This window comes from Amblyraja radiata, chromosome 3, assembly GCF_010909765.2.
Source record: "Amblyraja radiata isolate CabotCenter1 chromosome 3, sAmbRad1.1.pri, whole genome shotgun sequence".
NCBI lineage: Eukaryota > Metazoa > Chordata > Chondrichthyes > Rajiformes > Rajidae > Amblyraja > Amblyraja radiata.
The window spans coordinates 112,653,101-112,665,419 of NC_045958.1; the positions used below are offsets into that span (position 1 = coordinate 112,653,101).

At 42.0% G+C, this 12,319-nt stretch overlaps 1 protein-coding gene across 1 annotated transcript in view; it reads left to right on the top strand.

The window, feature by feature from the left end:
- The window catches only part of ap3b1 (adaptor related protein complex 3 subunit beta 1), a 242,097-nt gene that overhangs the window by 107,085 nt on the left and 122,693 nt on the right, over positions 1–12,319 (top strand). Inside the window, exons 16-19 of the mRNA XM_033018603.1 lie at positions 2,024–2,210; positions 5,758–5,888; positions 8,201–8,303; positions 11,068–11,176. Of these exons, the coding sequence (XP_032874494.1) occupies positions 2,024–2,210; positions 5,758–5,888; positions 8,201–8,303; positions 11,068–11,176 (530 nt within the window). The remainder of the gene's footprint in view (positions 1–2,023; positions 2,211–5,757; positions 5,889–8,200; positions 8,304–11,067; positions 11,177–12,319) is intronic.

A 12,319-nucleotide genomic window follows, 5' to 3' on the forward strand; every position in this document is an offset into this window, starting at 1 on the left:
TCCCTTTCAGAATGGCAGGCAATGACTCGTGGGGTACCACAAAGCTCGGTGCTGGGACCGCATCTATTTACAATACACATCAATGATTTAGATGAAGGGATTCAAAGTAACATGACACAAAGCTGGGTGGCAGTGTGAAGTGTGAGGAGGATGCTATGAGAATGCAGGGTGACTTGGACAGGTTGGGTGAGTGGGCAGATGCATGGCAGATGCAGTTTAATGTGGATAAATGTGAGATTATCCACTTTGGTGGCAAAAACTGGAAGGCAGATTATTACCTAAGTGGTGTCGTTGGGAAAAGGGGAAGTACGACGGGATCTGGGGGTCCTTGTTCATCAGTCAATGAAAATAAGCATGCAGGTACAGCAGGCAGTGAAGAAAGCGAATGGCTTGTTGGCCTTCATAACAAGAGGAGTTGAATATAGGAACAAAGAGGTCCTTCTGCAGTTGTACAGGGCACTAGTGAGACCACACCTGGAGTATTGTGTGCAGTTTTGGTCTCCAAATTTGAGGAAGGACATTCTTGCTATTGAGGGAGTGCAGTGTAGGTTCACAAGGTTAATTCCCGGGATGGTGGGACTGTCATGTGCTGAGAGAATGGAGTGGCTGGGCTTGTATACTCTGGAATTTAGAAGGATGAGATGGGATCTTATAGAAACATATAAGATTATTAAGGGATTGAATATGCTAGAGGCAGGAAACGTTCCCGATGTTGGGGGAGTCCAGAACCAGGGGCCACAGTTTAAGAATACGGGGTAATCCATTTAGAATGGAGATGAGGAAACACTTTTTCTCACAGAGAGTTATGAGTCTGGAATTCTCTGCCTCAGAGGGTGGTGGAGGCCGGTTCTCTGAGTACTTTCAAGAGAGAGTTAGATAGGCCTCTTAAAGATAGCGGAGTCAGGGGATATGGGGAGAAGGCAGGAACAGGGTACTGATTGGGGATGATCAGCCATGATCACATTGAATGGAGGTGCTGGCTCGAAGGGCCGAATGGCCTACTCCTGCACCTATTGTCTATTGTCCAATATTGCATTGGGGGACAATGAACCCCCAAAATAATAATTTGCAATTTTGTTCCATGTTTTTCAGGAAGTCACATTAACAAATTTTATTCCATTTGCTACAAGTAGTAGGAAATATTTTCACTTTGGAAAATGTTGTTTAAATCTGGAAATGTATGTTGTGTTTATTGCTTGGAATAGTGACAACATTTAAGGGAGTAAAGTCTCATAGCATCACAAAGCCAAATTTTTTAAGTATTAGCTTGCACACTTGTTTGTGATTACATGGAATGGATCAGTAGCTCTCAACAGATGAAATTCAAATGGATTGACAGCAGGGCTGTTTTCTTTCAGAAATACTGGTAATGATTGACGAAGCCCATGACACTGAGTCACTTAGCCTGGTTGTAAAGGACATCAGCAGTGAGTTGCCCTGAGATAGAAATGGCTAAATACATTGCAAATAATTTGCAATAATACAGTTCACTGATTCATATGGCTTAGTTAATGGTTCATAATTCAGTGAGTAGCAGCTAAGTGCATTCAGGCTCCAGGCACTGTGCATGCTTTGGGGCAGTGTTATTTCATAAAGCTTACCTCTTTCATAGAAATGTGCCTGGCCTAATATCATCTGATATGTTGATGTCCTGCATATTTTTCAGATTAACATTTGAGTGCTATGTTTTTAGTTATATTTCTAGATTCATTATCCTCATGTAGACTCTTCACCAGCTTTGCCATATATGATTATTTTTTAATGATGCCTTTCTTTCCACTTCAGCAGTTTAATAATCTAGCGCCTGGCTTCTTCTCAGAATTCAGCATTCACCTACTCAGCACAGATGAGGACATGTGCCTTAGCTAAAATTTCATTTGCTGCCTCGGAATGTGTATTCCCAATGGAGCCACATTTGTCGGCCATGACCATTCATTCTTATTACAGCTCTGAATATGTTTATTCAGTGTTATCAATAATCGTAAATAACATATATTATTTTCTTGTTTTGTTTTGCCAACAGACAAAATTGCTTATGCAGTACATATTAAATGTAGCCAAGTATGATCAGAACTATGACATTAGAGATCGTACAAGATTTATCAAGCAGCTGATAGTTCCAAATGAGAAGAGTGGAGCTTTAAGCAAATATGCCAAGAAAATATTCCTTGTCCAAAAGCCAGCACCAATCCTCGATTCTCCATTTAAAGGTACTTAAAACAAAAAATTCATTGCATTTCAAACTCTGGCTTTATCCATGAGGATTGACGAGTATAATTGCTATCCCAGCATTAATATGCCTACGATTGTATATTCCAACTGTGAATGCTATGAAATCCAAAACAGTTGATATTTTTCACTTGAGTGCATGTTTGGCAGGCTATTTGACTTCCTCTAATGTCTGGATGATCGTAGGAGCTATTTTGTTGTAGTTGTAGCTTATTTTGTACTTATCAGCAGTTACAATGTCACGTATATTAGAATTATAAGGATCAGACAACACTGTAGTTGATTTGAGATGCTTGACCAAATCACATCCTATATTCAGAAAAGGATATGTTTATAGTATCATAAAATTATATTTATCAATTGACTACATTATAAACAAATTTATTAATGGACGTCTGCAATGTTATAATAAACTTCCTTGATGGTGTATTCAACTAAAAATATTGTGCAATATAAATTTCTAATAATCTTTAATCTCTTGTATGCATTCGGAACACTTTTCCATCTTATCCTATCCTGACATCCACGGAAAATTTTGTCTTGGGCTTGCTTGCATTCCATTAAGCTCCTCAATGAGGCAAAAAGTAGGAGTTTATTAAATTATTGCTTTTCCTTTTGTCACGAGGGCACATCGTTACTTTCCTCCACAATCCTTCTGCAATATGACAGAATTATTTTAAACTGTGCAACGAGGCCTGATGATCGCGGAAGAACTAATTAGTCTTTATGGTTGCTTCATAAATGAAGCAGAAGGACACTGCTATATTGTGAATCTGGGTGTCTGCAGTCAGAACGTAAAAGTCATATTAGGATGGCAGTCAAAAGTTAGGATCCAGATATGTGTTTCCATCGATTTGCTGTTGCACTTTGCCCCCTCCCCTCTCTACTAATGCTCTCTAATCTAATTAACAGGTGTCACATGTATATTTTCATTCCGTTGGTTATAATTTCTGACTCCAACAGAGTTGTAAGGCAGGAATACATGTGGCAGCGAACAGTGTTAATTTACCACGTTTCCTCCTTTCAAATCAACGGTAGAAACTGAGATGAACAGTTGTGGAATATTTTCATTGAAAACCACAAAAAAATAATTCCAGAAAGTACGCACAATGCTAACAAGTGTCTTTTGTTGTAATTTCTAACGATTTCATTGGAAATCTGGACCATCAGAAATCATCCAGACCAATGATTTCAACCAAAGATGGCTGAAAAGCTGCATCACAATCCATGCCATTATGTTCTACATTAAATAAAATAGAGATATTGACCAAGTTATTTATTTAATTCTTTATTTAATACACAGTTTTCACATATTTGAGAAGCCGTTGGGGGTTGGGCCCTCACTGCTATTGCCCCGATCTGAAATATCACCTATCCATGTTCTCTAGTGATGCTGCCTGACATGCTGAGTTATGCCCCTGTCCCACTTAGGAAACCTGAACGGAAACCTGTGGAGACGTTGCGCCCCACCCAAGGTTTCCGTGCGGTTTCTGGAGGTTGCAGGTGGTTGCCGGAGGTTGCAGGTAGTGGAAGCAGGTAGGAAGACTGACAAAAACCTCCGGGAACCGCACGGAAACCTTGGGTGGGGCGCAAAGTCTCCAGAGGTTTCCGTTCAAGTTTCCTAAGTGGGACAGGGGCATAACTCCAGCACATTGTTTTTTTTCCCCCAGGCCAATGACTACTGTCTTTATGATTACTTCTTCATGCATATTCAACATCATTATTAAAATTCAGATCCTATTTCATTCCACATGTTTCTAAAAACTGTGTATCGTTCAATATGGTCTTAACTTCCCATTTCATTATCCCACTCTTCTCGTTAATTGTTATTGATGAACTTGTGTTCCGATTTAATATGTTAGACAGGCACATTTTTGTCAAGATAGTCAAAATGATATTTCCAAGCCTTACTCACATGTCCAGTTTTGAGAGAGACATCAGTATTGCATGCACTTGCTGCTGGTGTAAGAAACACCCTGGGAGCACTGGATGGAGTGAAGACTTATAAAGGTGGAGAAAATCTTGAGGGGAATAGGGTGAATGCAAAGTTTATTTTTCCCATGGTACAGAAATTAAAAACTAGAGGACATAGCTTTAAGATGAGAGGGGAATGATTTGGTAGAAATCTAAGGGGCAACTTTTTCCACACAGGGTATATGGAACAAAATATCAGATTAACTATTTCATTCAGGTACAAAAACAACCTCTCCAAGACATTTTGACAGGTACATGAGTTGGAAAGGCTTAGAGAGGTATGGGCCGGGTGGCAGACAAATTGTCACGGTCGCATGAACAAATTGGGCTGAAGGGCGTGTTTCCGTCCTGCGTGACCCTGACTCTAGAATCCGACCACATCCCAGCTGGTGGACTGAAGACTTGCTTAAGGGCTAGTTGTACCTCTGGTCCATCACAGTCACAATGCTGTGTATGTTCTGTTCACAAGGGCAAATCCAATTCTAGTTACTGCCCCATCAGTCTACACTCATTCAGGAGCAAAGTGGTGTAAGGTGTCGGCGACAGTGCTGTCAAGCACTTCCTCGTCAATATCTTGCTTACCGATGGACCAGGATCGCTCTGCTCCAGAAATGTCATAATCCTAGTCTAACCCGCTAAATTCCTGAGGTGAAGTGGGAATAACTGCCTTTGGCGGCAGGACAGCATGGTCCCAAGTGTGAAGCCTGGTGAAATGAAAGACATTGGATGTCATGTGGGAAACATTCTAATGGTTGTGATCATGTGCTTGTTTGTTGGAAAACAATCATCTGACCCCAAAATATCACCACGTGAATTCTTCAGGGCAATGTCTTCGGCCAATCTTTAGCTGCTTCATCAAATACCTTCCATCCATCTTCAGAAGTGGGAATATAATATTTGCTGATGATTGCAGGATATTCAATTCCATTTGCAACTTGTCAGCAAATGAAGCAGCCCATATGTGTACGCTGCAAGATGTAGATAACATTAATAATGTGAACACTTTAAGATGACAAAGTTACCACTGTTGTGTACTAAAGCCTACTTTTTGTTTTTGATATTAACTTTAGGTTCTTGAATTTTACATGTGTACTTTTATAGTTGAGTTTATTGTAATGGAGCATATTGCTATTAATAAATTAATAAATGTGTTTATTTTGTAGTTAACTTTTAAGCTTACTAGGAAAGCGATAAGCTTGGCAGCAAAATAGTATTAAAATTCTGCACGGGTTTTGTACCAAGACATGTATTCGGATTGTTTAGCTGCGCTGTCATTCTTAATATTCACAGTAAAGTAATTTTTAGAGGAGCTGCATTTCACAGCAACACCTCCAAACACACTGAATGATTAGCTTTTTTTATTGGACCATTATAGGTGAGATTATTGCAATCTATGGTCTGAAATCAGTTTTCTGACCTATGAAGAATCATCTCCCCTTTTTATTTACACAATGGCATTTGAGATAATGCAGTACCAATTATCACTAGTGCTGATTAAGGCTCTGACACAAAGCCCATGTTATTGTTTTTCTCTTTTTTATTCTTATTCAACAGATAGAGATCGTTTCCAATTGAGCACGTTATCTCACTCGTTGAATACAAAAGCAAATGGGTATCTGGAGCTTCCAGATTGGCCACAGACAGCCCCTGATCCTTCTGTCCGAAATGTGGAAGTTATTCAGCAGGTATGACATTTTTAAGTTTACTGATTGTCAATGGCCCGGCTAGGTTATGTAAATAGGAGAACATGGGACAGTACAGTGCAGGAAGGAACTGCAGATGCTGGTTTATACCGAAGATGGACACAAAGTGCTAGAGTACCACAGTGGGTCAGGCAGCATCTCTGGAGAATAAAGGATGGGTGACGTTTTGGGTCGGAACTCTTCTTCAGACTGAAAGTGGATGGGGGGTGGGAGGGAGAGAGGGAACTGGAAGTAGGAAAAGGTCAGAACAAATCAGGGCCAGCAATAGATGACCGAGGAAGGGTGGAGCCCATAATGGCCCATTGTTGGGGAAGAGGTGATAATGAAGGTTTACAGGGATGCGAACAGTGGAACTAGTAGGATGACTAGGGATTAGAGAAAACAGCATTCATGCTGCTGGGGTGTAAGCTGCCTAAGTGAAATATGAGGTGCTGTTCCTTCAATTTGCATGTGGCTTCACTGTGACAGTGGAGCACAGGCCCACAATGTATCTGTCGTGCATGATGCCAAGTTAAACTAATCTGATCTGCCTGTACATGATCCGTATGTATCTCCCTATTCTCTGCATTTCTATGTGCCTATCGTAAATGCCGCCATCGTATCTGCCTCCTCTGTTTCAAAAAAAAACTTCCACTCTGGGGAATAAGGTTCTGACTGTCTACCCTATCTATGCCTCTCGTAATTTTATATACTTCTATCAAGTCACCCCTCAACCTTCTTAGAATAAAGGGGAAGCCATTTAAGACTGAGGTGAAAAAAAACTTTTTCACCCGGAGAGTTGTGAATTTGTGGAATTCCCTGCCACAAAGGGCAGTAAAGACCAAGTCTCTCGATGGATTTAAGAGAGAGTTAGATAGAGCTCTAGGGGCTAGTGGAATCAAGGGATATGGTGAGTAGGCAGGCACGGGTTATTGATTGGGGACGATCAATCATGATCACAATCAATGGTGGACTGGGTCTAAAAATATTGGTTGCCAGGAGCCAAAGGGGCCCATCCACAACTACAATGCTATCATTTAACAGGGGCCCACTTGCCATCACTTGCTATCACTTCATCAGGGGCCTACTTGCCATTGGGCAAGCTGACACCCTGGCCAGTCCGCCACTGATCACAATGAATGGCGGTGTTGGCTCGAAAAGGGCCGAATGGCCTCCTCCTGCACCTATTTCTATGTAACCTCTGACATTCCAGAGAAAACAATATTCAAACTGTCCCTGTGGCTGAAACCCTCTAATCCAGGCAGCATTCTGGTAAACCTTCTCTTCACCCTCTCAAAGCCTACATACAGAGCAGAGAATTGATGCAGGAGAAAAAGCAAATAACTTGAGATGGAAAGTTACCAAACTAAAATGATTTTATACATAGTACTATTCAAAAAAAACCCTAAAGATTATTGGTATATCCATAAATATTAAAACATTAATGTTAGCAGGATTACATTTCTAGATATATTAAATATTTTGCAATATTTTTATCTTTGTTTTTATTTTCTATGGGATTATGAATGAAATTATTCCTGTTGTAACTGTTCATAAACACTGCTGCTAAACCTCAAAAATACAAATGACCAATGACTTCCAAGCCAGCCCCTTCAGTAGTCTAGAGGAAACTTATTTTCCATCCTTGCCCCAATCTTTGTGGACTATCTTTGGACAACCCTCGGACTATCCTTGATCAGACTTTACTGGCATTACCTTGCACTAAACGTTATTCCCTTGTCATGTATCTATATGGCTAGTATCTAAATGGCTCGATTGTAATCATGCATTGGCTTTCTGCTGACTGGTTAGCATGCAACAAAAGCTTTTCGCACGTGACAATAAACTAAAATAAAACTAAACAATCCTGTTCTCCCAACACTTCCTAAATAAAGTCAGGCAGCCATCATTTAAATATATGCCATTTACTTTTAGAATTCCATTTACTGTACTGACACTGAAACTTACCAAAATATACTAAATGAAAGAACAAAAATATAATGGTTCATACCAGTGTAAATTAAGTTGGTGTCCTTGATCATTATGATAAAACTGTTCAGTTCTAAACAGTGGCGGACTGGGTCTAAATATATTGGTTGCCAGGAGACAAAGGGGGCCCACTTCATCAGAGGCCCACTTGATATAGGGGGCCCACTTCATCAGGAGCCCACTTGCCATCGGGCAAGCTGACACCCTGGCCAGTCCGCCACTGATCTAAATGTAGACATTTTTGAGTTTCTCATTTGTATCTGATCTATGTTTCTGTATCTGATCTATTTACAAAGTATCTGATCTATTTTTCTGTTCATTCACAGATTACAGAAGTGGTAACACCAGTAGGTAAACTAAAATCAAAGAAAGACACTTCAGCTGAGAAGTTTTACTCTGATTCTGAAGAGCAGGAAGAATCCAGCGAAGGTGAGTGATTGCTTGGAGAGATTGTCATGAGCTTACTCTACCTGACATGTTATTTGGCGTTTGATATGTGTCTTATGTCTTGTTCATGTAACATGAACATTGTCATTCCAATGTTGAAATCGTCTGTTTGTAAATGTTTGCATTTACATTTCTGGTTTTGTTTTAAAAATCTAGTGAGCTCTGCGTTTGGTGTTGAACAGCTTTCATTATACTTTTTTTTATCAGTGCTTGGCTTGCACAGTCATAAAGCACAGAAACAGGCTGTTCAATCTATGCTGACCAAGATGACACAACTAAGCGAGTCCCATTTGCCTCTGTTTTGCCCATATCCCTCCTATCTATGTACCTGTGTCTTTTAAATGCTGTTGTAGTACCTGCCTCAACTACCTCCTCTGTCAGCTCGTTCCATATACCCACCACCACCTGAGTGGAAAAGGTTGTCCCTCAGGCCTAGTGTTTCCACTTTGAAGGAAATTACCCGAAATTCGGGAAATTCTGGCTGTCTTCGGGTAATTTTAGGGAAATTGAATAATTTCGGGAAATTGAATAATTTCGGGAAATTTCCGCATCTGGCCCACGAAGGGGTGTAATGTTTGGCTGGTTTGGCGCTCAAAGGTTTAAACAGTTTAACGTGTGGGAATTTAAACAAAGAGCTGTTGGCTGCAGCGCTATGGGTTCTAAATATAGTGCTGCCGGCTGCAGCACTATGGGCTTTAAACATAGCGCTATGGCCACAGCGCTATGGATCATAGACTGGTCGGGGAAAATTCTTGTATAACAATTAGTCTTTGGAATTCTCTTTCTCAGTGGAAGTTGAGTCTTTGATTATTTTTCAGGCAGTAGTAGAATTCTGGATAATCCTAGTGGTGAAAAGTTACCTGTGGGCGGTGGGATTGCAGTTACAATTTGAGGAGGGAGGGAGAGGGATGGGGAGAGAGGGAGGGAATAAGAGAGGGAGGGAGGGAGAGAAAAAAAGTAAGGGGGCGCGCGCGCTCGATAGAGGGCGGGGGGGTTGATTGCAGCTTCTTGACTTGCCGGCGCGAGGGAGCAGGGCGGGAAGGGGTTCAAAGGTTCAAAGGTTATTTATTGGTCACATACACCTAGGTGTAGTGAAATGCTTCTTGCCAATGCAGCACATAAAGAAAGAATACAGACATAACATTAATAAGAATTAAACATAAAGAACATCCCCCCACAATGGCTCCCACCATGAGGGAAGGCATAATGTCCAGTCCCCAACCCCAGTTCACCCATAGTCGGGTCCATTGAGGCCTCCACGGTTGCCTCTACGGATGCCCGATGTTCCTGGCCGTTCTCGCCGGGTGATGTTGCTCCGGCGTCGGGAGAATCCTCGCAGCGGCCTGGGAACCCTGGAACGGCCGCTTCCGTACTGGAGGCCGCGGCTTCCGAAGCCAACAAGGCCGCGCCGGTTGGAGCTCCAAACTGGCGATCTCATCTAGAGATCCCAGGCTCCCGGTGTACAGTTCGGCACCGCCGCCCGCAGCTGGCCGCTCCTCAAACCCACAGCTCCGCGATGTTTTACTCGGCGGTCTTCAGCTCACCGGAGCTCCAGCGCGGCGACCCAGGCAAGGCATCGCCCGCTCCGCGATAGCGCTCCAGCGCTGTGCCGCTGCCGAAGCCGTGGTTCTGGGCAGTGCCCGACAGGAAACGCCGCTCCAGGCCCGCTGGTAGGCCGCGAGGACGGGTCGAAGCTGCAGCCCGGAGAAAAGCTGCCTCTCCGACCAGGTAGGGACCCTGAAAGGTAGTTTCCCCCTTCCCCCCCCCCCCCCCCCCCCCCCCCCCCCCCACCCCCCACATAAAAAAGTCTAGAACTCCAGAAACAAAAACACTTTAACTAACTAACTAAAAAAAAAAAAAAAGATGAAAAGACAGACAGCTGCAGGCTGGGCAGCCGCGCACAGGTCAGCGCCCCCTGTTGGGAGGGAGGGAAAGGGGAAGGGAGGGAGAGAGATAGGGAGAGAAAGCAGAGACTGAGACACATGAGAGCAGGTTGAAAAAACGAAGGCCACGAAAACTGTTGGAGGCAACGAAAGCTGCCTTGCAAAACACTGTACAAATGAGTAACAGAAGCAGGCAGATACAGTATAGTTACATAGATTTGTTTTGCCTTGTTCTTCTCTGTGTTGTTAACGTGTGCCCGCGAAAAAATCCCCAACAACAAATAGCACGCAGGATGCATTTTTGAAAATTTCAGGAAATACCATAAAATTCCATGAAATTTGGGATTATTTAAGGAAAACATGTTTTGAGGTGTGGAAGCACTGCTCAGGCCCCTCTCACCGTAAACCTATGTCCTCCGTTTCTTGATTCCAAGGCTGATCTAAACATATAACAAATACATAAAAACAGCAGGTAATTAAAAAATAATCTTGAGGTTGAAATGGTATATTATCTTTGTCCAATAAACTACGTATCATGTTAGGAGGTGCATATCCACTTATGCCCTATTCCTTACTACAATTATGAGTTAAGCCTTTTTGTAAGCAAACAATGGTACACAAATGATCCTATTCATATTTGTTCCAATATTGCAACAGGATCTAATGCTTATTTTTAATCTTCATTTGTATTTATGTTTGAGTGGTTTTGGAATATCTGAGCTTTTAATATATCTTAAAAAAAACCTTGGCACAATTGTGTCTGGATGGATAAGACGTGGTTCAGTATTACTGGTGAACTTGGCCTGAATTTCGAAGTGTCGGAAATAAAACGGTCTTAAACTTCTTTAACATTCAATTTCCAGCATCTGGTAACGAGAGTGAATCTGGCAGCAAGAGTGAAGAGAGCAGTGAAAGTTCAAGTGAAGATTCAAGTGACAGTGAATCAGAAAAAGAGAAGAAGAGTGAAGGAAGGTAAAAATGCAGCCCACAATTGTTTAGTTTAGAGATGCAGCGCGGAAACAGGCCCTTCGGCCCACTGAGTCCACACCAACCTTTGATCACTCCATGCACTAACACTATCCAACACACACAAGGGACAATTTACAATTATACCAAGCCAATTAGCATGTCTTTGGATTGTGGGAGGAAACCAGAGCTCCTGGAGAAAACTCACGCAGGTCATAGGGAGAACGTACAAAGGGTATTTACCAAGCTCCTATCATGGCACTATGTTGTTATTGCGATAATGTGTCAAGATTTAAATTGATATCTCTAATAACTTCCCCAGAGGTAGGGCAGATTAAACTGGTAACTGAGTTTAGTACACCAACATTATTCTACGCACTTGGGACCATTTACAATTTGCAGAAGCCAAATTCATCTACGTCTTTGGAGTGTGGGAGGAAACCGGAGCACCCGAGCAAAGCACACGTGGTCAGAGGGAGAACGTACTAACTCCATACAGGCAGCACCCATAGTTGGAATTGAACTTAGGCCTCAGGCCCCGTAAGGCAGCAGCTCCATCCGTGCCGCCCTCAATTTTTAAAAGCTTTGCATTCTTCTTTCAGCTTGTTTCAAATCTCCACTAAATTTGAAGAGTGTTGCCAGCCTGATGGGGAATACCTTTGCGTTGTGACGTGACTAAAATAAGTCAAATACAGTCAAATAAGTCCAGTAAAATACAGCAAACCAGAAAAAGGATTCAGACCCGAAACGTAACCGATCCAGTCCCTCCACAGATGCTGCTTGACACGCTGAGTTACTCAGCATTGTGTTTTACTCTCTTGAAACGGGGACTGGGGTTCAGCTAATTGTAGGGTCGTGTTTTTAAGTGCAAGACAATTTGGCAGACTTTACTGATGAAATTTGTGCTATTGCTTTAATCATGTAACTAGTAGAGTTTTTTTTTCCTGAATGCATTTATTATGTCAGTTTCTAATATTAAGTAGTACATGCGTACTACTAATTTGAAAATCAAGAACCTTACTTGACAGACTGCATTCTTGCTTGTCGGAAATTGCAGAGATCATTGGCCTTTCATTCATTGATTGCTGCTGATGCTGGTGATGTGCTGCCTTGGTTTTTTCTTTGTAGCTGACAGCACTGATTGGGGTT